The 25,453-nt window shown below is 50.8% G+C and overlaps 1 protein-coding gene across 1 annotated transcript in view; it reads left to right on the top strand.

Annotated features, from left to right (window-relative positions):
- Positions 1–25,453, top strand: part of IPO4 (importin 4) — a 39,466-nt gene that overhangs the window by 4,458 nt on the left and 9,555 nt on the right. The window contains exons 6-25 of the mRNA XM_063136511.1: positions 280–459; positions 2,179–2,244; positions 5,136–5,237; positions 5,354–5,437; positions 5,552–5,713; positions 6,122–6,175; positions 6,256–6,365; positions 8,936–9,044; positions 10,809–10,938; positions 11,390–11,503; positions 12,193–12,306; positions 15,421–15,544; positions 15,638–15,749; positions 17,725–17,843; positions 19,516–19,593; positions 20,036–20,093; positions 20,966–21,071; positions 21,567–21,760; positions 23,278–23,334; positions 24,441–24,566. Coding sequence (XP_062992581.1) covers positions 280–459; positions 2,179–2,244; positions 5,136–5,237; positions 5,354–5,437; positions 5,552–5,713; positions 6,122–6,175; positions 6,256–6,365; positions 8,936–9,044; positions 10,809–10,938; positions 11,390–11,503; positions 12,193–12,306; positions 15,421–15,544; positions 15,638–15,749; positions 17,725–17,843; positions 19,516–19,593; positions 20,036–20,093; positions 20,966–21,071; positions 21,567–21,760; positions 23,278–23,334; positions 24,441–24,566 — 2,199 coding nt within the window. The remainder of the gene's footprint in view (positions 1–279; positions 460–2,178; positions 2,245–5,135; positions 5,238–5,353; positions 5,438–5,551; positions 5,714–6,121; positions 6,176–6,255; positions 6,366–8,935; positions 9,045–10,808; positions 10,939–11,389; positions 11,504–12,192; positions 12,307–15,420; positions 15,545–15,637; positions 15,750–17,724; positions 17,844–19,515; positions 19,594–20,035; positions 20,094–20,965; positions 21,072–21,566; positions 21,761–23,277; positions 23,335–24,440; positions 24,567–25,453) is intronic.

Here is a 25,453-nt window from a genome sequence, read left to right as displayed (position 1 = left end):
TTTAAGTGTTGCGATGAAGAGGGGATTTCACCAGGGGCTGCGTGCCTACAAAGGACCCCTGCTGAAATTCCCTTTTCTATGCAACTGTTAGAGAGACAGGAGCCCGGTCCTCCTTTCCATAGGGTCACCCTAGGAGATGTAAAATATTCTGCGAGCGCAGCTGTGGAATGCATCTCGGATTGCCTTCAGAAACAGGCCACAGCAGCCCTTCTTGCCCCTCCCCTTCTTGCCCCTCCCCTCCCCTCCTTGCTCCTCCCCCCTCCATCCTTCTGGCTACAGGTGGGCTTGCTGCTCCTGCACTGTGCACTGGAAGCGGACCCCGACACCTTTGCCCCTCACTACACGGATCTCTTGCGCCTCTTCCACCAGACGCTCAACAAACGGGACCAGCCGGCCACCCTCTACTACTCCCTGCGGAGCCTCACCACCATGGCGCCCAGCGTCGGCTCTGACGAGATGGTGGGTCGACAACACGCGCCTCCTTCCACATCCTCCCCAGTTCCTAGTCTCCGTTTTCCTCCCCTGCCCTGAATCATATCTTGCTTTTGCAATCATTTTCCTTCCAGGGCTGGCAAAGCACTTCGCTAGTAGCAGGCGCTGAATTCATGGGGGCAGGGGGAATGCTTTGCCAAGGGGACGGGACAGAATCCTTTTCAGCTGCATGGCTGAATTCAGTCACATAAAAGCTCTTGGGAGCGGTGGGTACCATCCCAGTAATGGGCAGGTCCAAATGTATAAGGAACAAGAGCAAAACTACCCCGAATACCAGCATCCTTAGCTTAAAGCTCCTAATTCTATGACTTATTACTTATTTATTTATTTACAGTATTTATATACCACTCCATATATCACTCCATATACCACTCTCTTATCTCCATAAGAGATTCTGGAGCAGTGCAGATAGGTATAAACAGTAAAAAGAAAGAAGATTTAAAAAATCAAATTAAGATTGTTCAATTTAAAAACAAAAGGCCAGTAAAAAACAATGGTTAGTCCGTTGAGTTGAGGAAGGCTTCTCGAAATAGAGTTGTTTTCACAAGGCGCTGGATGCAGCCTCCTGTTGGCGCCTGCCTGACCTCCAGGGGCAGGGAGTTCCGCAGAGAAGGGGCCACCACACGAAAGGCTCTTCTCCTGGTGGATTTCCAAACGAGACATATTATCTAAACCGTAGAAGTAATTCAATGAGCAAAACCCAGGAAATCACTTCTCGGTCAAGGGGAAAGGAAGCGTTGCCTTGTGGAGAACCCCAGATCTGTCTTGGGGTTCAACACCCCTTCTACGCTGTCTCATTGGAGAAGGAGGTACCTTGTTACTGGGGGGTGGGGGGGCGTATCGTGCCCCTACAAACCAGAGTCATTTGTGGCTTGAGGCAAGCAGCTTCTACAAGCTATCTAGGCCTGTGGCCCACTTAAAGAAATACGAGCAAATGAGTGTTAATACATGAATTGGTCGAGGAATGAAATCTGTACACGTTTGCATATTACTGATACTGTTGTTTTGGAGGAAACCCTGCTTTGTTCTTCAGATGGTGCTCGTAGATCTAATGTTGGATCACCCTTCCCCAACCTAGCACCGTCCATGCTGCCTGGGGTTGATGGGGGTTGTAGTCCCAACGCACCTGGAAGGTGCCATTTTGGGAAAGACTCCTTTAAAGGCAGGGAAAACGCTCCGATGGGGCTCCCTTTTGGAGTTTCTAGAAATTGTTACCCGTATTTCTTTGATTCGAAGACGCCATCGATCGTAAGACGCACCCTAATTTCAGTACCACCAACAGGGAAAAAAAAAGCTTTGATTCTAAGAAATAATAAACGCACCCGCGCTTCTAAGACGCACCCCGTTTTTAGAGATGTTTATATGGGGGGGAAAGTGCGTCTTAGAATCGAAGAAATGGGGTATTATTATTATTGTGCTGCCCATTTCTCAGGGTGCCTTCTTAGCCGATTTAAGGGTGCAATTTAAAAGATGCACCCTGACAAAACATTCTCTGGAAAGCAAAGCTTAAAATTTCAAGAGTAGGCAGCTCTGCCGTTCTTTCTTTCTTTACTATGGGTCTTGTACTTGTCGGTGTATCGAGGGTGTTGTTTAAAATTTGTAAAACATGTCTTCTGCTCTCTCTCTCTCTCTCTGTCTCTCCCCTCCTCCAAATTTGGAACCCTCGTCTCCTTTCCACCCCCCCAGAAGCTGATGTCTTCGATAATGCCCAAGGTTATAGCGGCCATCCGAGAACTGGTCGGTGTTGACGAGGTGGGGATGCCGCGTGTGTGTGTGTGTTTCAGGTCAATGTGGCACTACTTATCCCGTGTGTTGAGGAATCCAGTGAGACTCGGAAGAAATACCCGCGCCTGTCCTGAGGTAGTGGACAGGTGGGGGCACCCAGTAAACTGGATTCAGTGTGTTTTATGTGCCTTCATATGCCCTGTGCACATGGTCTCTGTTTCAGATGTTCTTATTTCATAGAATCATAGAATAGTAGAGTTGGAAGGGGCCTACAAGGCCATCGAGTCCAACCCCCTGCTCAATGCAGGAATCCACCCTAAAGCAGCCCTGACAGGTAGTTGTCCAGCTGCCTCTTGAAGGCCTCTAGTGTGGGAGAGCCCACCACCTCCCTAGGTCACTGCTTCCATTGTCGTACTGCTCTAACAGTCAGGAAGTTTTTCCTGATGTCCATCTGGAATCTGGCTTCCTTTAACTTGAGCCCGTTATTCCGTGTCCTGCACTCTGGGAGGATCGAGAAGAGATCCTGGCCCTCCTCTGTGTGACAACCTTTTAAGTATTTGAAGAGTGCTATCATGTCTCCCCTCAATCTTCTCTTCTCCAGGCTAAACATGCCCAGTTCTTTCAGTCTCTCTTCATAGGGCTTTGTTTCCATTTATGGCGTTTCCGAAGCCAGCCAAGGTGATTTACACAAAATTCGTAATAAACGTATTAAAATGCTGAAAGCAAATCTTAAACACCCTAATTACAATTTTAAAAGCTGCCATCAAAAGGTGCGCCTTGACCCCCCCCCCCCCCATCCCAAATGCAGAGTGAAGGAAGACCAGTCGCTGCTCCAAAGGGAGCTCGTTCCAGAGTCTGGGAGTGACGCAGGAGAGAATCCTTCCCCGCATCCTTGCCAGGCAGGGCTCTGAAAGTGAGTGTCTTCCAAAGGGCCTCTCCAGCTGGTCTTAATAACTGAGCTGGTTCGTCCTGAGTTAAGCCAGGACCTAAACCTGCAGAGAGCTTCAAAGGCTAACACCAATATCATAGAATCATAGAATAGTAGAGTTGGAAGGGGCCTATAAGGCCATCAAGTCCAACCCCCTGCTCAATGCAGGAATCCTCCCTAAAACATACCTGACAGATGGTTGTCCAGCTGCCTCTTGAAGGCCTCTAGCGTGGGAGAGCCCACAACCTCCCTAGGAAACTGGTTCCATTGTCATATTGCTCTCACAGTCAGGATGTTTTTCCTGATGTCCAGCCGGAATCTGACTTCCTGTAACTTGAGCCAGTTATTCCGTGTCCTGCACTCCGGGAGGATCGAGAAGAGATCCTGGCACTCTGTGTGACAACCTTTTAAGTATTTGAAGAGTGCTCTCATGTCTCCCCTCAATCTTCTCTTCTCCAGGCTAAGCATGCCCAGTCTTCCAATCTCTCTTCATAGGGCTTTGTTTCCAGACCCCTGATCATCCTGGTTGCCCTCCGCTAAACACGCTTGAACTGAACCTGGAAAACAGTTAGCAGCCAGTGCTGATCTTTCCATAGTGGAGCGATGTGATCAGGATACCATGCCCCAGTTAGCCTAGCTGCTGCATTTTGCTCCCGTTTGCAGCTTCCAGACACTCTTCAAGGGGCAGCCCCACAAAGAGTGCACGACAGTAGTCTAACCGTGATATAACCAATACTGTTGCCAGATCTTCGCATGTCCGTGTGCAGCACCCAGTTACATGGAAGGAGTACCTCCAATAAGTTTGTACGTCTTCTGGTTTCTCTCTTTCTGTTTGTTGATTTCCCCCAAAGAAGAGCCATTTGAATGCCCCTCAGGCGTTTCCCGGATGGTAATTATTTCAAAAAGCTGCTCACAAAAAGGCGTGAGCTAATCTAATTTGCTCCTGTAAGAACTTAAACTTCAGACTCCCTGCAGGTAACATCCTCAGTTCATTTATGTCAATTCATTTGTGCTTTCCTGAGGAGCATTTATCCTCCTTCATTCTTTACCTTCTAGCTATATATAGTTTCATTAATCAACGTGGAACGAGAGAGGCATAGAGCCTGGTCAAAGAACCCATCACATTGTCACTTTCCCTATATTTTCTGACGAAGCATTGAAACGACAAACGCATTCTGGAGTTGTCATCTTATGTTATCTGTTGAGCATCATCTCCAATGACTAAATCTGTTTTCTTTCTGCAGCAATTGGGTGGATATTAAATACCCCTTTAGAAAGAAATAACTGAAACCAATGCTGTTTTCTGAACAGTGTACAATCTATTGAATTGTGTATCATTTATATGTGTGATAAGAGCACCCAAAAGTAACTGCATGAATATCTAACGTTACTTACGTTCAGTATTGTAGTTTTATATACATATATATATTAACACAGTTAATGGCTTCTCCATTTTGGCTTTATTTCTGTTAAATAAATCATGACACAGTGTAATATGTCATGTGTATTTACTTAATTTTTAGACCTGCTAAGGAACAGATGATTGTTATTATGTCCTGATATGTAAAATCATTCAATTCCAAGAGTTTTCTTCTTTTTTTTTCACACGACTGTAGATATATATTAACACAGTTCAGCAATTCATGTTTTATGGGCCTTGTCTGTTCATTGCATTTGCCTTTGCTGAGGGTTTTATTTATTTATTTATTTATTTATTTATTTATTGCACTTATATACTGCTCCCATAGCCAGGGCTCTCTGGGCGGTTTACAGAAATTCTAAAATTAAGATTAAAACTCGTATACAAAATTTAAAATTGTAAAACACAGAACATACACTCATAAAGCATTAAAAACCGTTAAAAAACTAAACATGTGGGTGATTACTAAACATGTGGTCCCATGTCAATTTCCATTTTGGTACTTGGCATATGATAGGCATGAAGCCGCCATCTTTTCCTCCCCTGTCCCATCCCCCCCCCTCCCAATAGACCCAGGCTAGCGAAACGATGGAAGTTTTCGACGAACTCATGGAGACGGAAGTCGCCATCATTGTTCATCATCTCCCGGAGGTCGTTGGCTTCTGCCTGGAGGTGAATATGACGCACCTGGGGCGGCTCGCTTTTCCTCCGGCGCCCCCTCTTGGTCGGAGATGGAACTGCGCTTGAATCTGAAAACGCCCGCTTTTCGCACCTGCGCTTTTTCCTAGGTGGCCACCAACCAGGCGTTGGGCGACAACCTACGCGTCAAAGCCTTGTCCTGCATCAGCTTCCTCATCAAACTCAAGGGCAAGGTGAGGGTGGCCGGGGCCTCCGCCCTTCCCATGGGGCGGGCTGTTCATGCGCCGGGCTTTGCTCCCAGGGCGGGACGGCTCAGGGGGCGTCTCTCTTTCCTTCTCGCCTTCCAGGCCATCCTGAAGCACAAACTCCTCTCGCCCATCCTGAACGCCCTCTTCCCCATCATGAGCGCCGAGCCGCCCGCAGGCCAGATGGACGCCGAGGACGAGCAGACGGAGGAGGACATAGAAGACAGGGCCGAAGTCCAGACCCCCAAGCACTACGCCGCCCAGGTCCTCTGTGGGTCACGCCGTGTGGCTTGATCAGTCCCAGCATGCTCGGGCGGGGCTCTTTGACGCCCTTGCCCCCGGGCGTTCCCTCCCGCTCTGGCATTGAGGTGCCTCGTTCGGGCCCTGTCTGCTCCTGCCCCCGTCCCAGCATGCCTCGGGGTTCTCCCTCACAGGGGCGGCATCTCTGCCATCTTCCGTCCCAGCATTCCCTGGTTTCTCTTTGGTTCAATGCTGCCTCGTTCTCTCTCTCAGTCCCCTCAGCTTCTCCCTCGTGGGGCTGTGCCTCACGTTCAATCCCAGCAGTCCCCCCCTCACCACCGCTCTCCTCATTCTCTCCCAACATGCCTTTCTCCCTTGCCCATCCCCCATAATCCTCTCTGGTCACACGTGTTTTCCTCTCTCCTCTGACAGGTGGTCGATATGTTAGCGCTCCACCTACCCCCGGAGAAACTCTTCCCCCAGCTGGTGAGTGTGGAGGGATGGCAAAGGGGAGAGGGGCCCGGAGGGCCGAGCGATAGTCTTAAAACCGCCTCTCTTCCCCTCAGACGCCTCTGATGGAGCCGGCGCTACTCAGCCCCAACCCTTACCATCGCAAAGCCGGCCTCATGTGCCTAGCAGTGTTGGCCGAAGGCTGCGGAGACCACATCCGGAAGAAGTACGTAGTGCGCGCGCCTACCCTCGGGTCGTCCCTGGAGGCTCCGATCTTGAACTTCAGGCTAGTGGACCCAATCTAGCTGACCTATAAAGCCCTACACAGCTTGGGACCACAATACCTGCCGGAACGCCTCTCCCGACATGAACCTCCCCGGACACTGCGCTCAACATCAAAGGTCCTCCTCCGAGTGCTGACTCCGAGGGAAGCTCGGAGGACGGCAACAAGGGAGAGGGCCTTTTCGGTGGTGGCCCCCAATTATGGAACGATCTCCCCGATGAGGCTCGCCTGGCGCCAACATGGTTATCTTTTCAGCGCCAGGTCAAGACCTTTCTCTTCTCCCAGGCATTTAACAGCGTTGAACAACGTATGCTAAGTTTGTTTGTTTTTTAATGCAGCGGTCCCCAACCTTTTTGGCACCAGGGACCGGTTTCATGGAAGACAATTTTTCCACGGACCGGGGGTGGGGGGTTGAAGGGATGGTTTTGGGAAGCCACACCCGCCCGCCCCCACTCCAGTCCTGGCTTCGCTTCGATTGGGTGGGCTCCCAGCCGAAGCGAAGCCAGGATGCTGGGGCGAGCGGGCGGCTTCGGAACGGCGCACCCGGCCGGAAGCTGCTCTGGGAAGTGACTTTCGGGCGTGCCGTTCCGAAGCCGCCCGCTCACCCCAGCGTCCTGGCTTCGCTTCAGCTGGGCGCCCACCCAACCGAAGCGAAGCCAGAAAGTCGCTTCCCAGAGCAGCTTCCGACCAGGCGTGCTGTTCCGAAGCCGCCCCACCCCCACCCCAGCGCCCTGGCTTCGCTTCGGCTGGGCAGGTGAGATGGCACCCCGCGCCCAGGTACACTGGGGTGGGGGTGGGTGGGTGAAAGCAGCTCACCTGTGTGGCCCAGTTCCTAACAGGCCACGGACCAGGACCAGTTCGTGGCCCGGGGGTTGGGGACCCCTGTTTTAATGGACCCCAGAACTGTTGTTTAAAAAGGATACTGTTTTATACTGTTTTTTATATTTTTGAGGGTTTTAAATTTTGTATACTTTTTAATATTCACTGTTTTTAATTTTTGTAAACCGCCCAGAGAGCTTCGGCTATGGGGCGGTATATAAATTTAATAAATAAATAAATATGAATAAGTAAATGTGGGGTCCCAATCCAGCCTTCTGGGGTTTACCAGATGACAACGACGATGATGATATTTATTTATATCCTGCCTTTTCCCCCAAAACTGGGACTCAAGGCGGCGTTACAAAGCATGTACAGTTACACAGGTTAAATAAATTAAAACATGTACAGTTGAAACAAATAGAGATATACAAAAATTAAAATAATCAACAAGCGACAATGTTAAAACAATTACATATTTTATTTATTTATTACATTTATATACCGCCCCATAGCCGAAGCTCTCTGGGCGGTTTCCAAAAGTTATAAACAGTGAACATTTAAAAACAAATACACAAAATTTAAAACCTTAAAAAGCATAAAATACAAAAAAAAAAAAAAAAACCCAGACAATATCGGTTTAAAAACATTTAAAATATGAATTATTAAAAACAACAAACAATATATAAACAGAGCATAAGCAGAGGCCCAGACTAAACCCCCAAAGGCCGTCTGGAACAGAAAAGTCTTAGCCTGCCTCCGGAAACACACCAGGGAGGGAGCCAGTCTAGCTTCCCTGGGAAGGGAGTTCCAGAGCTCCGGGGCAGCCACCGAGAAGGCCATGCTCCCTTCCCTCAAAACTGTCTGGTGTTTCCCCAGTTCTTCCCCACAGACTAAACGTTTCCAAGGCCTCTCCTGGGGCTGAATTACTGGTACGGAAGGAAGGGCTCTAAGCTAAAAGCAGCTCTTTGGCCTTGGCGATTTGCTCTCTGGCCCGACTGACTGCTAGAACACGGCCTCCGAGGCCTCCTCCCAAATCTAATTTGGCCCTGGGGATGAAAGGAAATTCAACACCCTTGTGTGTTCCGTTCCCCCCGCCCCCCAAACTGTTAGGGTTCACCTTTGATGCTCAATAATAATGATAATAATAATGATGATGTGTTTGTTTTTAAATTACCTGCTTACCCTGCCCAAGAGACGAGGGGCAGTGTGTGACCTACCCTCCCCGTTTTATCCCAGCGACAACCCTGCGAGGTAGGCTAAGGCTCCGTTGAGATTCCGTTTCGGAGAAGCCCCCGGGGGCAATGCCAGTGGTGGGCGGACGGACCCCAAAACCGCAAAGATACGATAGCTTCAAGCTCTGCCTGCCTGTCGCTCCACCTGAGGGGGGGTGGCATTTCGACCTTTTAAAACCGCAGGGGAAAACGGCAGAAATGACAAGGGACGTTTATTATGCCTGACATGTTTCGGAAACCCGCAGCTTCCCTTTCTCCGATTTGTGCCTCGAAGAACCTTTCCCGTGCGCCTTCGGTCTTAAAAGGGAGCAGGGCCTTTGGGGGGAAACCCTAGGGGGGCGGGGGGCTGAATTCCTGCTCTCTCGTTGTATTTATTTGAAGCTAGCCTGAGCCCAGCAAGGGCAGGCTTCAGCCGAGACTGAAACGCGTCCCTTTCAACCCTGGTCTCCCATCCCGTTTCAGGCACCTCCAGCCCATGCTGCAGGTGGTGTGCCGGGCGCTGTCGGACGAGAACCAGGTGGTGCGCAACGCAGCACTGTTTGCCCTGGGCCAGTTCTCCGAGAACCTGCAGGTGGGCCACGTCCGAGGGAGAGAGAGGAGCGAGGGGTGGTCAGGGGTGGTCCCTGACTTCTGTTTAGCGGACTCTGCTTGCGTTCCTTCCCCCTCGTCGTAAGAAACCCTTCGTTCCTGCCGACGGTTTCCTTAACCCGTAGCTGCCGGAGTCCAGGCGCTTCCCTTCCTTAAGCGGGAGAATTTGCCGAGTCGGCGAGAAAAACCACACAGTGGCCTCGTCCTCCATCACAGTAGCACACTGTAGATATGTTGGACTACAATGCGCAGCATCCGCATTGCTGGCTGGCTGGGAGTTCATAGAATCATAGAATAGCAGAGTTGGAAGGGGCCTACAAGGCCAACCCCCTGCTCAATGCAGGAACCCACCCTAAAGCATCCCTGACAGAGGGTTGTCCAGCTGCCTCTTGAAGGCCTCGAGTGTGGGAGAGCCCACCACCTCCCTAGGGAACTGATTCCATTGTCGTACTGCTCTAACAGTCAGGAAGTTTTTCCTGATGTCCAGCTGGAATCTGGCTTCCTTTAACTTGAGCCCGTTATTCTGTGTCCTGTACTCTGGGAGGATCGAGACGAGATCCTGGCCCTCCTCTGTGTGACAACCTTTTAAGTATTTGAAGAGTGTTTCAGTGAAACAGTATTTCAGTCTCCCCTCAATCCTCTCTTCTCCAGGCTAAACATGCCCAGTTCTTTCAGTCTCTCTTCATAGGGCTTTGTTTCCAGACCCCTGATCATCCTGGTTGCCCTCCTCTGAACACGCTCCAGCTTGTCTGCGTCCTTCTTGAATTGTGGAGCCCAGAACTGGATGCAATACTCTAGATGAGGCCTAACCAGGGCCGAATAGAGAGGAACCAGGACCTCCCGTGATTTGGAAACTATACTTCTATTAATGCAGCCCAAAATAGCATTTGCCTTTCTTGCAGCCACATCGCACTGTTGGCTCCTATTCAGCTTGTGATCTACAACAATTCCAAGATCCTTCTCGTTTGTAGTATTGCTGAGCCAAGTATCCCCCATCTTGTAACTGTGCCTTTGGTTTCTATTTCCTAAATGTAAAACTTGGCATTTATCCCTATTAAATTTCCTTCTGAAATTTAATAGTCCAGCACAGGTCAGGGGAGCAGGCCACAGTCCAGGGGCCGCCAAATTCTAGCCTAGATACCGTCTGTACGGTAAAGCTCTGCTTGGCAGAAAAATGAGAAGTGTTTTTAACACACACACCCCCCCCCGGAAGCCGTCCCTCCTCAACCCTCACCCAAGGATTACTGAGACGTCCCTCCAGCCAGTAAAAGTCAGTGGACAAGTCGTCCTGGTGGCCCACTCAGCCTGCCTGGCCCTGCTAGGCTCTCAGAGTGGCGTCTGCAGATTAATCATGAGACCGTCCCCGCCCTCAGATTTGCAGTTTAAAAGGCATGACACAAAAGGAAAGAGGGATTGGGAGGGAGGAGGAAAAAAACAAACCCCTGGCTCCTGTGCTTAGTTCAAAAGATCTTGAGGGTGTTCTTTCGAGCAGGGGGAAGGCGAAGCAAGCTCCCTGCAGCGTTTGCTCTCTGGCCGATGGATGGAGCCAGGTTAGTCTCCCCCTTGCCGTGATGCAGGGATGCAGCCTTCTAGTGGCCCTCTGTTCCTTTAGCTATATTATTACTGTTAGTATTGTTAGCTAAAATATTCGTTAAAAAAATACATGCACGGCTTTCTGAAGAACATAACTGAGACACGATGGAGTGCCTGAAGCATCTCTCTTTCTCTCTCTGTCTCCCTCCCCTAGCCTGACATTGCAGAGTATTCCGATGACATCATGCCTCTGCTCCTATGCTACCTGGAGGGTGTCCATCCGGCCCATACCAGCCACATGGCCAAGGCCTACTACGCCCTGGAGAACTTCGTGGAGAACCTCGGTGAGGATCCCTGGCCCATTGGATCAACCTGTCTGTCTGTCTGTCTGTCTGTCTCTCTCTCTCTCTCTCTCTCTCTCTCTCTGTATATCGCTTCTTTCTGAATCCTCAGGCCGTAATTCTTTGGCTTTGATCTGTGTTTCCCTCCCAAATGATGTGACCACAGCCAGCCTCGAACGTATCGAGCAATAATTATAAGCCAGGATTATAAACCAGGAATAACCCAGTCTGCGATTCCGGCTTGTTGAGGGCACACAACCAGCCAGGATCCTGGTTTTGGCCGACGTGCAACATATACAACTTCTGGCTGGTGGCTCTGGCTGGATTACTGGGGGGACCCAAGTGGGCACCCACGGGCTGCTACTTGTGTGTCGTTGTGGGGAATGTTCCTTCTTCCTTTGTTACCTTAATCCTCCTCCTCTCCCCATATCCCTGCCCCCCACCCCATATACAGGGGAGAAGATTGGGCCGTACATCCCAGCTCTGATGGAAAGGATGCTCACCACTTTAAGTTCCTCCAGCAGCCCCCGCAACAAGGAACTTGCCGTTAGCGCCATTGGAGCCATCGGTACGCAAACACACACCCTGTCCCCCCCCCCATTCCCCCCTCCCCCAGGACGGGGCTCCTTTGCTTCATCTGGTCGGGTCCCTCTTTAAATTGAACCGGCCTCCCTACAGTTGGGGCAGCGCCCCCCCCCCCCCAAAAAAAGAGGCAGCCAGTCCAACCTGCCTTCGGATAATGATTTAATGGGCCGGAGAAGTGGGACGCTTCTGTCCTGAAGGTCAGCGTAGAAACTCGCTACCTTTTAAAACCCTCTGTGCTGCTAAGACCCGGTTCTTGTGGCCCTCCGTGTTTCGTGGAAACGGCTTTGGGCAGCTCCTCACAAGCCGGGCCCCCTCCAGATGTCTTGGACTACAACTCCCAGCATCCCTAGCCAGCTGTGCTTGGGGGGAGGGTTTTTTTTTCTTTTTTGCTGGGAGTTTTCTGCTCCCCAGATCATCAGTTAAAAAAATATCCCTGGGTGTTGGGAAGGTGGGTGGTGGGCCTAGTGAGCCAGGACTCCTGGGTTCTTTTTAAGGGAAGCGGGGAGTGGATTAGAACGGGTGGGTTGTGTCCTTCCCTTCCCCCCTTCCCTCCAATCCCCATAGTTCTGGGTAAAGCACATTAGGAACCGGGACCCCAAAGCTGTCGGTCTTCCCCCACCATGAATGTAACCCTTCTCTCCTCCTCCTCCCCCGTTTCCCACCGGCTTTTAGCCCAGGCGGCTCAGGAGTCCCTCTTGCCGTACTTCCAGACTATCTTGGAAAACCTGATGGGTTACCTGCTCACCACCCGGGAGGACCTCCGCCCCGTCCAGATTCAGTCCGTGGGTAAGCAAACACGGTTCTTGCCGCTTCCGCGTTCACGATTGAAAATTGGAAGCTTCCCAGGGCAGGGATGTGCTTTTCATAGAATCATAGAATAGCAGAGTTGGAAGGGGCCTACAAGGCCATCGAGTCCAACCCCCTGCTCAATGCAGGAATCCACCCTAAAGCATCCCTGACAGGTGGTTGTCCAGCTGCCTCTTGAAGGCCTCTAGTGTGGGAGAGCCCACAACCTCCCTAGGTCACTGCTTCCGTTGTCGTACTGCTCTAACAGTCAGGAAGTTTTTCCTGATGTCCAGCTGGAATCTGGCTTCCTTTAACTTTTCCCAAGAGAGCTGTCTTTAACCACCGGCAGGCATAGAGGAGAGGGGTAAATTGTGATCCTTAATATTGCAAGAGACGTGCGTCGCTTGCTGGTCAGTTTCCAGATTCATAGTGCTGGTGCTGATCTTGAAAGGCCTCAGTGTCTTAGGACTCACCCGCCTGCTTCTCCCATATAGAATCATAGAATAGCAGAGTTGGAAGGGGCCTTCAAGGCCATCGAGTCCAACCCCCTGCTCAATGCAGGAATCCACCCTAAAGCATCCCTGACAGATGGTTGTCCAGCTGCCTCTTGAATGACTTGAATATGGTCTTGCCTGATTGCTAAGGACATCCCCAGAGACTCATCTCTGGGTGCTGCCACCTACAATGGAATAATGGGTGGCTACCAAGGAAAGGGCCTTCTCTGTAGTGGCCCCGTGACTATGGAATACTGGAATACCCTTCCCGGGGAGATCCACCTGGCCTCTTCGCTGAATACATTTAGCTTCCAGGATAAGACCTTCCACTTCCAGCAGGCATTTAACCTTTAATCTGTTGCTCTGGTTATGAACGTTATTGCTGGCTGTTTAACCGGTTCAGGGCACAGTCCTATGCATAAGTCCTACAACTCTCAGAATCCCCCAGCCAACGTGGTTAAATGGGGTATGCTGGGATTTGTAGGACTTATTACTGCATAGACATGCCATTGGATTTAGTGGGTTTAAGAACAAGTTTAATGGGTTGACATTTTTATTTATAAGATTTTTATCCTGCCCAACAGCCGAGGCTCTCTGGGCAGCTTACAATTAAAACCATAACATCCAAGTCAAAATTCAAAACTTGAAAAGTTAGAAATACTACATAAAACCAAGTTACAGTCTAGGGAAGGCCTGTCTGAAAATATATGTTTTCAGGAGGTGTTTAAAGGATGTTACATTTTCTACCTCTCTAACCGCACGAAGGAGGGTTTTCCAGAGCGTGGGTGCCACCACAGAGAAGGCCCTGCTGCTGAGGTTCTTCATGGCAAGGTTCTGTCCGTTTCGGAATGGCCAGCAGGGCCTCCTCCGAGTATCATAACTGTCGTCTGGGTGTGTATAAGGGAAGGCGGTCTGCTAGGTACACTGTGTAGACCAGCCTTCCTCAACCTGGGGCGCTCCAGATGTGTTGGACTGCATCTCCCAGAATGCCCCAGCAGGAGGGAAGGGCGGGAGGGAAGGAAGGGGGTTAAAGGAGAGATTGCAAAGGGAGAATGTACTAGTAGCCACAGCCCCATCTAAAACAGTGGTTCTCAACCTTCCTTTAATACACTTCCTCATGTTGTGGTGACCCCCAACCATAAAATTATTTTCGTTGCTACTTCATAACTGTAATTTTGCTACTGTTACGAATTGTAATGTAAATATCTGATATGCAGGATGTATTTTCATTGTTACAAATTGAACATAATTAAATATGTGTTTTCCGATGGTCTTAGGAGACCCCTGTGAAAGGGTCGTTCGACCTCCAAAGGGGTCGCGACCCACAGGTTGAGAACCACTGATCTAAAACCTGCAAACACACAACCCGCCCCTAGCCATAAAAGCGGCCAGCCTTGTCTCAGGAAATCCAGACATTTAAAATAAACCAAAAGACCCCAGCTTACTCCCAGCAGCCATCCTAGGCTGCTTTTGATGTTCTTCCTCCAAAACCAGAACAGAAGATCCTCATCCCAAACAGGGTACCCTTTTTATCCCCTTTAGAATTTAGGGCCCCATGACCTCACTGAACCAACCCCCAGCTCGGCCTGGCTCTTAGCAACCCTCCCCTCTTAGGGAGGGCTTTGCCCTCTCTCTCACAGCTAAACCTAATTATCCTAACGACCACGGAGATAACCTGCAGGTGAGAGGCTCCGAGAGTGAGAGTTCCACACTCCCACCTCCCCTTAACATAGCATCAGGGCTACACAACACATACCAGAACAGATACAAAGCAGAAAGAATAATACAATTAAAAAGCCAGTACTCTTAAAGAGCCAATACAGCCCATAAATCAGCAAGGCCCCATGTCCTTCAAACACTGGTCTCAAGTCATTTAGGGCTTTATAGGATAATGGTATGCCAACGTAGCGGGGGGGGGGGGGGGAAATGCACCACTAAGCGTGGATGCTAAAAAGAGAAATCAGCTCTGGTGCTTGATAAACGTATTAAAAACTATTTTATTCTTAAAATCCAAAAATGCTCTGCTCAACGTTTCGGACGTATCGTCCTTCATCAAGCACCAGAGTTGATTTCTCTTTTTAGCATCCACACTTTATAGCAGCCTTCCTCAACCTGGGGCGCTCCAGATGTGTTGGACTACAACTCCCAGAATGCCCCAGCCAGCTCTGCTGGCTGGGGCATTCTGGGAGGTGCAGTCCAACACATCTGGAGCGCCCCAGGTTGAGGAAGGCTGCTTTATAGGATAATAACATCACCTTGTGGGTAACTCGGTAGCTAATAGGCAGCCTGTGCAGTTCTTTCAGCACAGGTTTTATATGACGGTGAGCACCCTGGCTGCTGCGTTCTGCACTTGCTGCAGCTTCCGAACCACACACATGGGTCTCCCCACATAAGAGCGCCTTACGTAGTTGTGTTTTAATGGCTTTGTGGGGGTTGTTTCAGGGGGAAGCGATTGTAAACTTCCCCGAGTCATTTGCCAGTTGGGCGGTGTCGTAAACAAATGCTCTGTGTGTGTGAAAGAGAGAGAGGATGGGCCATGAGCAATCCCGTAAGCTTGCCCACCCTTTCCCAGAATCCTCTGCTGCTCACCTTCTCCCCCCCCCCTCGGTTTCCTCCCCAGAGACACTGTCCGTCCTCGCCACCACCATGTCCAAGGAGGTCTTTCTGCCCGTAGCTGACGATTGCTGCAAGCTCGGGCTGGACCTCTGCGACAAAGTAGACGACCCGGATTTGCGGAGGTGCACGTAAGTTGACGCTCCTCCCACACCCCGCATTTTGCCTCGGGGAGCCCCAGGGGCTTTCTGGGAAAGGGGTCTGACACGTTCCTCTCGCCTTAGGTACAGCCTCTTCGGGTCGCTGGGCTCCGTCTTGGGGGAAGCCCTCGCTCCGTACCTGCCGCGCATCACCACGCTGATGCTCTACTCCATCAAATCCACTGAGGGCGTCGAGGTGAGGGCGCGGCGCAGGTGTTTCGCGAGGCCTGTCCCTGCGGGCCGTGGAACAGCCGTAGATTTTTGTCTTTGAAGATTGGGCCTGTTCAGACGACACGTTAAGCCGCCGACCCGTTTGCAGCAAATGGCTAGGGAGCGTGTTTAAACCGTGGTTATGCAGCCACCGTGGTTAGGGATGGTTCACACGGCACGCGGAGACGTAATGGCTCAGTTCAGACGACACATTTCTCAACGTTGGTTTGAGAGATCCACGGTGGAGTTTTCACACCACCGTTGAGACGTGTGTTGTCTGGAGGGAAAACGCCACCCCACAGTGGAGTTTTTTGAAAAACACTCCACCCTGACTATCCAGGCTGTGCAGAGGAGAGTTTATTTATTTCTATGTATTTATTTATTACATTTCTCTACTGCCCCATAGCTGAAACGCTCTGGGTGGTTTACAAAAGTTCCTGCGCAACTGTTGTGTTGTGTGTTGTCTGGAGGGCTCTGTGGAGCTTCTTGCTGCACTGAGCGGAGTTTCCCCACTGGCTACAGAGTTCCCCGGCTAGAGCGGCCAAAGGAGAAAGTGCCGCTCTAGGAGAGCTGCCGGGATTTATTTTTTCACAGCAATGGCTGATGGGATAGCATGGGAAAAGTTTTACTCTACTCCACGGGAGCCCACATTCGCACGACGGTGGAGTGGGAACATGTGTAGGGAATACCTCCTAAAAATACCTCCACACTGCGTAGAGAAAAGTGTGTGAACTGTGCCAACGTTGAGCTGAAAGTGCTTAACCACCGTGGCTTAGCGTGTCATCTGAACGGGGTCATCGGGGGGTGGAAAACAAGCAAAGAGGTGTTCTGAGGATGGAGCAGGGTCTGTTTCTTCCCCCACAAGTGGAGAGATGGCTGAGTGTCTGCATTAAGGCAGGGAGGCGCACAACTCCTGCCTTCCTGAATCTGGAGCCCGTCTGATGCTTTGCCTGACAGCTCCCAGAATTCCTGCCTGTTAGTCCCAGGGGCTGCTGGGAGTTGAAGTCCAAAACATCTGGAGGGCACCAGGGTCAGGAAAATCCGGTTCAGTGAGCGCTTCGAAACCATTCACAAATACAGCTGAGCGCATTTACTGCAGCATCCGCTTTTGCGGCCGTCAGATGCTCGGCTTTGGGACATAACAGCCCCAATTTAGTGTGTGCGTGCGTGCGTGCACAGGCCGGCCAATTTTTTGGCCCTCTGGCCTACAACTCCCATCCATCCTAACCAGTGCCATCAATACTGAGGGATCGTGGGAGCTGTAGACCATAATATCTGCTCTAGGTAGGCAGAGATAAAATTACGTGTGTGGATATATAGCAGAAAGAACTATTTAAACAGAGATTCCAAGATGCCACAAATGGCAACTGTTTTAATTAAATCTTTGGTTAATTAACTGCGGCAGGAGGGGTGATTTTAATTAGTGTGTGTGGGGGTGCAATTTTAAGGCCATCTGCTTCATTTTTATTTATTTTTAAAGGTTTTGGTTCAAGTTTTCTATTGTAATGGGGAACGAAAGGAAATACTTCAGCCAGAGCCTTCTGGTCTAACCATTATGCGTAGCTCTTGCTAAATTAGCATGACTTATTCTTTAGTCCGTCGATATTTGAAACAGGGCCGTTACCGAGGTTTCGGTGATAAGTTTAACTAGGTAGCTAAAATGCCATTTGGTTGCCCCAGGCTTCCCCAACCAGGTGGGTTGGACTGCAAGCTCCATCATTCCCAGCCGAGAATGATGGGACTTGCAGTCCAACCCACCTTGAGGACACGAGGTTGGGGACGTTGGAGTTAAATCATGTAAACTGTCTTTGACTAACAGACACACACACACCCCTTGTTCTAAAAGCAACTCCGCGCCAGGGGTCTGGAGTCAGTGCCCCAGCAAACAAATTGACTGCTCTCTGCTAACTGGTTTCTTTTTTCACCTGCCTCTTCCTGCGTCCGGCACTTGCTTTGCCCAGCCTCACTTCGGGACTGGAAATTCTTTCCTGCTGTTTGACGACGAGGAAGAGGAGGCCGAGGTGGAAGGAGACGAGACCTTCACCGATGATGAGGATGATGAGGACTTGGACCTCACGGGGTAAGTATCTCGTTTCTGGGAGGTTTTGTTGGGGAATTTTCGTTCCGGGAGCATGTAGCTTCTTCGAAGAGAGACTCCAGACAAAGAGGCACAGAACCGAATTTAAAAAATAGCACTCCCAGTTATATCGTACCCCATCCCTGTTTCTGAGCCTGTACCCTGCGTCATCTTTAGAAACCTTTCTTGGCATCCATATGGACTAGAAACTTGTTGTGTCACTTGTTGTTTTTAAATGCCAGTTGGGTATTTTTTTTTCAAAATGAAATCATCTCTAGATAGACGTTAGTACCTCTAGACACCGATGTAGTAAGAACTGGGCAGGTGGGAGGAGAATGAATTGGTACAGGTCGATGGATTTAAATTAAAAAGTTATCAGCAAGGGATTAAATTGCCTGGAGATGCTGTCAGACCTTGCCTCAGTTCTCAGAGTTAATCAACTTATGGTTGGACTCTCACATAAAAGTGAATGACCATGTGCTTTTCCGCACCAAATTTTATATCCCTGCCTATAGAAAAATAGCAGGTCAGGGAGAAGGCTAGGGTAGAACCTTTTCCCTGACAAGCTAGTTGTCTCCATGCTAGGATTTTTATTTGTTTACTTTTTTGTATGGAGGAGCATACCGTCGTGTGAGTCCCACCACCACCTGCAATCCAAAGGGGTACAGCCCCTCAGTGTGAGCTAGGCTGCGGAGAATGCCTTAGGTTTTGGATTTGGGCTTGGGTCTTAGATCCCATTGTCATCAGCAGAGTTAATGAGTGGTGTTGAGGGAGCTATTCCAGAAAAGAAGGCTTCCTTCAGGAAACAGATGTGTAGCTCAAGAAATGCAAGCAGATGATAGGAATCGCAAAAGGGGATGTTGGATGAATATTGCAAATAATATTAATGATCAAGGGAATGGAGCAGCTCCCTTATGAAGAAAGGTTATAAAACGCCTGGGGCTTTTTAGCTTAGAGAAAAGGGTATTAAGAATCCTAGAATAGTAGGATGGGGCCTCTAAGACCATCCAGTCCATCCCCCTGCTCGATGCAGGAATCCACCTTAAAGCACCCCTGACAGACGGTTGTCCAGCTGCCTCTTGAAGGCCTCTAGTGTGGGAGAGCCCACAACCTCCCTAGGGAACTGGTTCCATTGTCGTGCTGCGTGACAGATGTAGAAAATTCTGCATGGTGTGGAGAAAGTAAACAGGGAGACATTTTTTTTCTCCTTCTCCCCTAACATTAATACCTGGGATCATCCAAGGAAGCTGATTGGTGGGAGATCCAGGACAGATTAAAGGGAGGACTTCTTCACACTGCGGTTAGTTCAGCTGTGGAACTCACTGCCACAAGATGTAGTAACAGCCACCAATTTGAGTGGCCTTAAAAAGAGATTCGACAAATTCGTGGAGGAGATGGCCATGAAAGGCTACTAGTCCTCATGGCTATGTGCTACCTCCAGTATCAGAGGCAGTGGGCCTGTCTGTACACTAGTTGCTGGGGAGCCTGGGTGGGAGGGTGCTGTTGCACCGTGTCCTGCCGGCCGGTTTCCAGTCAACCGCTGCTTGGCCCCTGTGTGAACAGAGTGCTGGACTGGGTGGACCCTTGCTCTAATCCTGCACCAGGGCTCTTCTTGCGAGCGAGTCCGGGTGGCAACAGGTGCCAACACACACACCCCTTTCCCCATTCTCCGCAGGTTGAGTGTGACAAACACGTTCATGGATGAAAAAGAAGACGCCTGTATGGCGCTGGGAGAGATTGCCGCGGCCGCCAGGTAATGATGTGCGTCTTGTGGGTTTGCGCGCCAGCCACGTTCTGGGGTGGGCTTTTTTTGGTGAGCTAGTTTGGGAACTACTGAGGGAGTTAAGGCTGTGGAGTTCGGGGCTGGAGGGTCTGGGAACGCGTAGGCCCGTCTCAGGAATTTCAGACGGGCCTTGTAAATCTGCAGCTCTGTCGAAGGGCGGGCGGAGAAAAGAGGGAAGCCGGCGTAAATACTGGACATCCTTTTCCTGAATATATGGGACACGGTGCCGTTTGGGTCCCGCTACTTAAAGGGAGTGCTGCAGTCTCTTTGGGGTGGTTTGGGGACTTCTGCCCCTTTACCTCCGGAAATGGCGAAAAGAGAAGGGCTCTAGACACAGAAAGGCGGGGGGGTGTAAGGATTTGGTCCTAGTGAGTAGAGGTAAACTGTAACCCCCTTTTCCTGCCCAACTCAGCGTGTCCTTCCTGCCGTACATGGAGACCAGCTTCCATGAAATCTGCAAGCTGTTGGAGGTAATGCTGCACCGAAAGGAGCCCGGCCCAAATCTCACGGTGGGAGGCGCAGGAGGCCGGGGTGGGGGCGGGGACACTGGAGAGGGGAGAGAAACGTGGTGGAGTTGGGAACGTCACTGCGTGGGGCCTGAAAAGAGCCGTGAGAAGTTGTGGAGGATGTGGCAGTGGAGGCCGGTGGCTCTGGGGTCAGTGGGGTGGTGAATCCGCTCCAGGTATCAGTCAGAATCCGGAGCGGATTCACCGCCCCACTGACCCTGGAGCCAACGGCACCTTGGAGAGCTCCTTTAGAGTTCTGACAGAAACCCGGAACGGATTCACCGCCCCACTGACCCCGGAGCCACCAACAGGATATAAGCGAGGGAAACTTTGTATTAATCCAGTGGGGGGGAGCTTTAAAACAGAGATGCAGAACCTCAACCCCAGGGTCCAAATCAGGCTTTCCGTCCCCCTTTTTCCCCTGTTTCGAAAGGTTGAAATGCCTCTCCTGACGCTCAAGTACTGGCAAGAAGAGCTGGCGTTTTTTGGGGGTTTGGTTCCGTCCCATTTGCCTTGGCCACGGCCACTGCTAGAATGCGGCCCCCGAGACCTTGGGGTTGGGCTGAAAGAGGTTCCTCACCCCTGCTTTAAAAGGTGTCTGCCTTAGCGCGACACTAAAGCAGGAGGAATTGCAGCATGAATCAGGGGTGAATTGGGAGGGGAAAATAAAGGCCCGGCTGAGCCGGATCAGAAGAGGTCCGCCTCCCTCTGGGAAGAGGAAGCCCCACAAACACCCGTTAGGGATGGCGTCTGGATCCAATCATGACAGCGCGGGGCAGGGGTGAAGGTTTGGGGCTCAACGAAAACGGCCCCCTGACGTGCCACTTCCGTTCCAGTGCCCCCACATCAGCGTGCGCAAATCTGCTTTTGAGGCTCTGGGCCAGTTCTGCGTCTCGCTTAGCCGGCTTTGTGATCACGACCCGTCCGAGCCCCACATTGCCGGTGAGTGAGTGGGGTGGGGGGCTGGGTAGGGACGGGGGTGGACGGGACCCGATCTGAAGCGGGCCGCTTAGAGAGGAAACAGTGTGCTAGCCATTTTGCAGGGGAGGCTCCGGTGGGTGAGGATGGTGGACTCTTTCCTTCCGCGAAGAGCTCCCCCCAAAAACCAGCGGGGCCCTGCTGTACAGAAGACGGGGTTTAAACTCGGGGATTCATTTCCAAAAGTCGCGGTGATGGCCGCCAACGTGGATGGCTTGAAATTAGGCCCATTCCTGAAGGAGAAGGCTACTAGATCTGGTGGCCGCATTCCTCCCCCGTTATCTGTATACCACTTCCTGGGGACAGCAAACTGCTGCGCTCTTCCTGTGAGCACTGGTCGGCCACTGTGCGAACAGGGTGCCGGACGAGACGGTCCCTGGCTCTCTGGCTCTTCGGATGTCCTGGCTCTTTTGGAAACGGGACCGTTTGACCCCTCCCTCCCTCCCTTCCTCCCTCCAGGTTTCCGGAAGCTTCTGTCCCTGGTGCTGCCGGTTTACATCAAAGGGATCCGAGAGGACAAAGAGCGGCAGGTGGTGATGGCTATTTTGGAAATGCTGGAAAAGGTGGTGAAGTCCTGCCAACGGGAGGCCCTGCGCGAACCCGGGCGGCTGGCCGAGCTGTGCCAGGTGATCCGGGAGGTGCTGGAGAAAAAGGTGAGTGTTCTGTGTTGGGGGCGACGCGGCGGCGGCGGCAGTACAGGAATATGGGGACAGAAGAAGGTGCCTTATACAGTCACACCCTTGGTCCATCTGACCCAGTATTGTCAGCACTGACTACTGGAAATAAAAGGAGCATGCACACACACATATTGTCCCTCAACCAGGGATTTAAAGGCCCGCTTCCCCGGCGCGTTAGTAGCCAATCAAACACACGAGGCTGGAGAATACACTTAATCCATTTACTTCCGATACTGCAGTATGGGGGTGCTCTCCGGTTCCGCAAGATGGAGGCACCCAGAACAAAGGAATCTCACAGTATATATATATATAGGCCCTGACTACAAGAGGGTGTTAGTCTCTTTCTAACCCTTCCATTGGTCAGTTCTGGATTAGCCAGTTAAGTTACATTCAGTTTTCAAATTAAGGTGCACAATCTCAACGAGTCATAGGTTACATTCAGTGCTCTATTGGTTGAAAGTTTTTCCGTTTGTTTGATGTCCACCATTAAGGAATGCAAATTTGGCATGTAGCCATTTGTAGCCAACCTTTGGCAGAGAAGCCATCTTTAACCCTTGGCACATTACATTCATTAGAGAGATGAAACCTCTCCCTGGGGCTATCACACACACACACACACACACACCCATCTGTGTGTATGATACATAAATTCCAAGTCTGGGCAGTGCAATTGGGGACGTGCGGGGTCTGAACAACTGCTCCCATAACCTGGAGGTTCGTTTTGACAAGTACAAGCTGCAACGGCACCAACCTCACCCAGAAGGCCTTGCCTCGCACACCCTGCTCAAGCCAAGCGCCACCTCCTGAAAGGCCTGAGGAAAGGGTAAAAACAACACAACCTCTCCCTTATATGTGAGGGATCGAGGTAAAGGGTTTTGGGAAATAGGTTCTATTCTTGAGGTACAGAACTGCAAGTGTATTGTTAGATGTTTTTACAGTGTGTAATATAACAGCTAGTAACTCCGAGCTGACGTGTGGTTTGTGGTAACAGAACACAAAGGAAAGTTTATTGACAAATCTTTAGTAGTGTATTTCTTCAATTCTAGAACGCACCTTTTTCCCCCATATAAACATCTCTAAAAACGGGGTGCGTCTCAGAATCGCAGGTGTGTCTTAGGGTTTTTTTTCCTGTTGGTGGTACTGAAATTAGTGTGCGTCTTACAATCGATGGCGTCTTACAATCGAAGAAATACAGTATTTCAATTTAGATCAAACCTGCATATTTTTATATTTAAAACAACCATCCCAAGTCCCTTAAAATCCTATCTCTTCTTACTCCTCACACCAAACACTCTCACGAAGCACAAGCCAGACTAAAACTCTCAAACTAAAACCAAACCTCAAACTAAAACATCATCAGCCACACCCGCTCAGTCAAACATTCCGCAGTCGCTAGACATGCAAACCCCAGACATACCTAAGGGACAGGAAGGTGGGTATCGCCACACAACCCTTTGTTGCCTTAAAAATAATCTGCCATGTCCCCTTTTCAGACGGCCTGCCAGGACATTGACGTGGATGAGGACGAAGAGGATGAGGACGAAGAGGAGGTGAGCCGGGGGAGGTGGCAGCCTCAAACTCCAACCAGGCTTTCCTCTGGGAATTGGGGGCCCTCAAGCACGTGATGGGCAGCCAGGATTGGGGAAGGGTTCTGCGTTTGTATGTTGGGTATCTGGCATTCCTGACTGTTAGAGCAGTACGGCAATGGAACCAGTGACCTAGGGAGGTTGTGGGCTCTCCCACACTAGAGGCATTCAAGAGGCAGCTGGACAAGCATCTGTCAGGGATGCTTTAGGGTGGATTCCTGCATTGAGCAGGGGGTTGGACTCGATGGCCTTGTAGGCCCCTTCCAACACTGCTATTCTATGATTTTATGATAAAAATGTGGTTTTCAATGAGGCACACCAGTTCATTCCTTAAGTCTTATGTCCTTCGCGCTATAAAAGTCTCCAGGGCAGCTTCCGGTTACACTGCGTAGCGAAAATAAATGCCGAAAAGCCCCCGGAGCAAAAGCAAGCCGTGAAAATGCAGGCCAGCAGTAGCAAGAGAATAGCGGTGTGTGGTTTTGACGGCTATAAAAAGCCAAGGCTCTCCGGGGCTGCTTGGACAGGTTGTGTGGAGCCTGTGTGGCTAGAGTGTCGGAGTCAGGAGATCCGAGTTCTAGCCCCCACTTGGCCACGGAAGCTCACTGGGTGACTTTGGGTCGGTCACAGGCTCTCAGCCCAGCCTACCTCACAGGGTTGTTGTGGTGAGGATAGAAGGGAGAGGATTATGGGTTCCTTAAGGTGGAAAAAAGGCGGGATATAAACGTCTGAATAAATAAAAATAAAGTTAACCCTAATCTGTCCTCTGTAACACACCCGACCAGGGGCTCCCAGCATGCCTTGCTTCTGATCCAGCAGGGCCCCCTTCAAGAGGAGTGTGTGTATGTGGGGGGTTAGGGCTGCGGTCCCTCTACTTGAGAGTAAGGCCCGTTGGAGACTGTGAGCAAGGAGAGGTTGCGGAGCGCGGAAGGTGTCTCTGCTTCCTCCAGGCGAGGCCTTTGTTTGGTGGAAGAGAGGAATTGTGGGTGGGGGGGAGAGAGAGAGAACGGCTTTTTCCTCTTCTCATCCACCCCCCTCCGTCCCTGACTTCTTCCCTCTTCCTCCTCCTCCAGGCGGAGTATGACCTGATGCTGATCGAGTTCGCCGGGGAGGTGATCCCTACGCTTGCCAAAGTCGCCGGTGGGGAAGCCTTCGCCCCCTACTTTGCCGGTTTCTTGCCCCTGTTCCTCAACAAGATGGTGAGTCCTGCGGCAGAGGGGAGGGGGGGCGGCCCTCCTGCGCCCTTACCCCTCCCTCTCCGTGGCTCCTTGTGGCTCCCCGTCCTCCCATAAGGCACCCCAAAAGCCCTCCTTGCCCTTGACTAACCTCTCGCCCGTCTTCATTTCTATTCCGCCCACCTCTGCCCCGAACTCCTCCGTGACCCCCTTTTCGAGGCTCTCTGCTTCTTCAGCAGGGGGCTTCCTGAAACCCCTTCAGGTCTGGGGGGGGCGGGGGGCGGCTGTTGGGCCTAAATATTTGAACAGTGACTTTTTCTGGCACTGTGTGGGATGAAGAGTCTTTTACGGTATTGTCCAAAACTTAAAATTTTTATTTAAAAGGTTCAAAAAAGCTCGACGTTTCAAGATCCTTCACCGGGAGCAAACGTTGATACTCTTTCTGTGGAGCCTCAAAGAACACCAATGTTTGCTCCCGGTGAAGGATCTTGGCATCTGCAACGTCGAGCTTTTTTGAACCTTTTAAATATTTTTTTTAAATTTTGGACCATTCCATAAAAGACTCTTTATCCCACACAGCGCCACAGCCAGTCTCTCTTTTCATACCAGAGAGTGTTGGAGGGAATCTACACGTCGTACTGAAGGCGTTTGCATGCGCCCCCAGTACGCCCCCAAAACGATGGTGTAGATTCCTGCCTACCTGCAGCCCAGAAGAGACGGAAGAGGAGGCGGCGGCAAGGACGCGGCCGGATTCCCCAGCCGCCGCCTCCTCCGTCTCTTCTGGGCTGCAGGTAGGCAGGAATCTACACCGTCGTTTTGGGGGCGTACTGGGGGCGCATGCAAACGCCTTCAGTATGACGTGTAGATTCCCTCTTGCTTTTTCTCCTTTTTTCCTTCATCTAAATATTTGA

The sequence above is a fragment of the Elgaria multicarinata genome, chromosome 11, assembly GCF_023053635.1.
Source record: "Elgaria multicarinata webbii isolate HBS135686 ecotype San Diego chromosome 11, rElgMul1.1.pri, whole genome shotgun sequence".
NCBI lineage: Eukaryota > Metazoa > Chordata > Lepidosauria > Squamata > Anguidae > Elgaria > Elgaria multicarinata.
The sequence above is the reverse complement of the archived record's forward strand: the minus strand, read 5'-3'. Positions and strand labels throughout refer to the sequence as shown.